Source organism: Lepidothrix coronata, unplaced genomic scaffold (assembly GCF_001604755.1).
Source record: "Lepidothrix coronata isolate B3197 unplaced genomic scaffold, Lepidothrix_coronata-1.0 Scaffold281, whole genome shotgun sequence".
Lineage (NCBI taxonomy): Eukaryota > Metazoa > Chordata > Aves > Passeriformes > Pipridae > Lepidothrix > Lepidothrix coronata.
Genome location: NW_016690461.1, coordinates 665,566 through 668,508, shown reverse-complemented (window position 1 = coordinate 668,508; position 2,943 = coordinate 665,566). Strand labels below are relative to the sequence as shown.

The 2,943-nt window shown below is 71.5% G+C and overlaps 1 protein-coding gene across 1 annotated transcript; it reads right to left on the bottom strand.

Annotated features, from left to right (window-relative positions):
* Window positions 1-272: 272 nt before the first annotated feature.
* FIGNL2 (fidgetin like 2) lies at window positions 273-2,562 on the bottom strand. The gene has a single exon (XM_017836639.1). It carries the CDS (start codon window positions 2,457-2,459, stop codon window positions 273-275), a length of 2,187 nt encoding a protein of 728 aa, XP_017692128.1. The 5' UTR covers window positions 2,460-2,562.
* Window positions 2,563-2,943: the final 381 nt, after the last annotated feature.

Here is a 2,943-nt window from a genome sequence, read left to right as displayed (position 1 = left end):
CCAGGGACGGGCAGAGGGGAGAACAATAAATAGGTTTATCCTGAGTCGTGGGCGACACTCCCGAGAAAACCACGGAGGGGAAATTCCCTGGGTGAGTCCGAAAGAGGAGAGATGAGGTACGTGGTGCTGCCGGCGGCGGCTCCCGCGCTTTGGGAGGAGGGATCCGCCCCCGGAGAACCCGGAGTCCCGCAGACCCCAACCCCGTGTCCGCGCCCCAGATCCAGCCCCGCGGCCTCGGGGTCCGCCCCGGCGCCCCCGTCCCCCCGCTGCCGTCAGTGCCTGGTGCCGTACATCTTATCCCACTCCAGGAACAAGTCCAGCTCCTTCTGGGAGGCGGCGGGGCGGACCTTGCAGAAGGCCTTCTCCAGGTCCTGGTAGGAGGCGGGGGGTCCCGGCAGGGCGCGGCGCGCGGCCCCGGCGTGCTGGCAGAGCCGCAGGAGCTCGGCGCCGGAGAAGCTCTCGGTGCGCTGCGCCAGCGCCGCCAGCTCCCGCTCGCTCAGGCAGCAGCTCTGCTGCGCCAGGGCCTGGCGCAGGATGTGCCGGCGCGCGGCGCCGTCCGGCAGCGGGATGTAGAGCCGCGTGCCGAAGCGCCGGTGCGACGCCTCGTCCATGCTGCCCGGCCGGGCCGTGGTCCCGATGACCACCACGTTCTGCTCGGATGAGGTAGCCACGTTGTCCAGGTAGGAGAGGAGCTGGGACTTGAGGTTGCTCACCTGCCCGCCGTCCTCGCCCGCCCGGGCCGCCAGCAGGGCCTCGGCCTCGGTGATGAGCACCACGGCGGGCTGGCGGCAGCTGGCCACGAAGAACACGGTCTGCAGGATCTTCTCGGCTTCGGCCTTCCAGGTGGAGAGCAGGGTGGTCCCGCTGAGCCTCAGCAGGGTGGAGCCCAGCTGGGTGGAGATGCAGCGGCTCAGCAGCGTCTTCCCGGTTCCGCGGGGGCCGAAGAGCAGCAGGGTCCGCAGCGGGTGGCTCGCGCCGCTGTAGGCGCCGGGGCGCAGGATGGGCCACACCAGCTCCTCCTCGATGGCCGCCTTCACCGACACCTGCCCGGCCACGTCCGACCACTGCACCGGCGGCCCCCGCTCCACCACCTTGGTGTTCACCAGCTCCAGCACCAGCGGGTCGACGTTCTTGGGCTGCTCCTCCACCGGGGCGCCGCCGAACACCGGCGCTTTGGGGGGCAGCCGCAGCGGGAAGGGGGGTCCCGGCTCCGCCGCCCGCTCCCCGTTGGCGAGGGGGGGGCTGAACTTCTCGAAGGGCTCTGCCGGCCGCAGCGGAGCGTCCCCGGCGCCGTAGGGCGGCGAGACCACGTTCTTCATCTGCTGCCCGCCGTACTTGCCGGCGTGTTCCTCGGCGTTCCCCGCCCCCGCCGGCCGCTTCCCGGCCTTGAAGGCCACCTGGGGCGACTCGGCGGCGCCGCCGAACCCGTTCCCCCGGCACTCGCCGTTGTCCGACAGGGGGTAGGGGGACTTTGGCTGCTCGTAGCTGTATTTCCTGTACCTGCCCTCCCCGTCGTCCTCCCCGCCGATGTCGAACGCCTTCCTCTTCAGCGCGCCCGCCTCGGTGCCCAGCGGCGGCACGGCCAGGGGGGCCAGCCCGGCGCCCTGGTAGCCGTACCCGGGCACCCCGGGCGGGCGGGCGGCGGGCGGCGGGGCCGGGATGGGGGTGGGTGCCGCGATGCCGGAGGGCAGGTACGAGGCGGGGGGGTGGGGTGGGTGGATGCCCCCGTAGCCCGGCTGCGGCGGGTAACTGCCGGCGGCGTAGTTGTACATGGGGCCGGAGGAGCCGTAGCCCGGCACCAGGGCGGGCGAGGGGTGCGGGGGCTGCAGGAGCCCCGAGCCGTGGAGGGCGGACGGGTGCGGGGGGGGGAGCGCTGCCGCCGGCTGGGTGCAGTAGCCGGAGGGCAAGTAGGTGCCGCCGTAGCCTGAGGGGTACTCCTGAGACGCCCCGAGCCCGCCGGAGCCGGCGGCGGCCCCTCCGCAGGAGTTCCCGGGGTACATGGGGTCGGCGAGGTTGGCCGACACCACCGGGGAGCCGCCGAGCCCGATGGCCCCGCCGGCGGCGGGGACGGCGGGCGGCACCACCCCCTTGGCGCCGGGGAGGCCATCGTGGATGGGCGTCAGGGGGTAGGTGCCGTCGGAGCCGTGAGCCCCCGGCCAGGGCTCCCCGTCCCCCTTCTGCCCGTTAACGGGCCCGAAGGCGCCATCCCCGTATCCGCCGAGCGCCGGGCGCTCGTAGGGCGCGTCCAGCACCCCCGAGTACTTCTCGGCGTACCTCTTGAGGAGGTTGGAGGCCGTGAGCGCCGAGATGTCGTCGTTGGCCCAGGCGTAGTTGAAGCGCTGGCGGGTGCTGGGGTACAGGTCGGACTTGTGGGCCGGCGAGGAGGTGGTGGAGGAGACGTCCAGGTGCTGCTCCGGCCACTGGTTCAGGGACTGGGCATGCTCTGGTGACCAGTGCATCTTCGACAGACCTGTGGGGACGGGGCGGCACAGGTGAGAGCAGTGAAACAGGGACGGGCACCTCTCTGCGTGGAGCGTCCCCAAAAACCGGGACTGGCCTGTCCTGGGTCCCATCACACCCCCCGACTGCAAACATCTGCTTCGACTCACCCTAAACTTTCACAGGATCCCCGAATCCCTGAGGCTGGAAAAGCCCTCCAACATCACCAAGCCCACCCTTTGCCCCATCCCCACCTTGTCCCCCAGCCCAGAGCGCTGAGTGCCACCTCCAGTCCTTCCTTGGACACCTCCAGGGGTGGGGTGTCCTCCACCACCTCCCTGGGCAGCCCCTTCCAAGGCCTGACCACCCTTTCCACGCAGAAGTTCTTCCACCCAAAAATCCCCTTTGACCACGGGGGCCTCCACACCGGGGTCGGTGTCACCCTCTCTTGCTCCAGTCCCCAAATACCAGCGGCCCCTGAGGGTGGTGGCAGCGTGTCCCCCT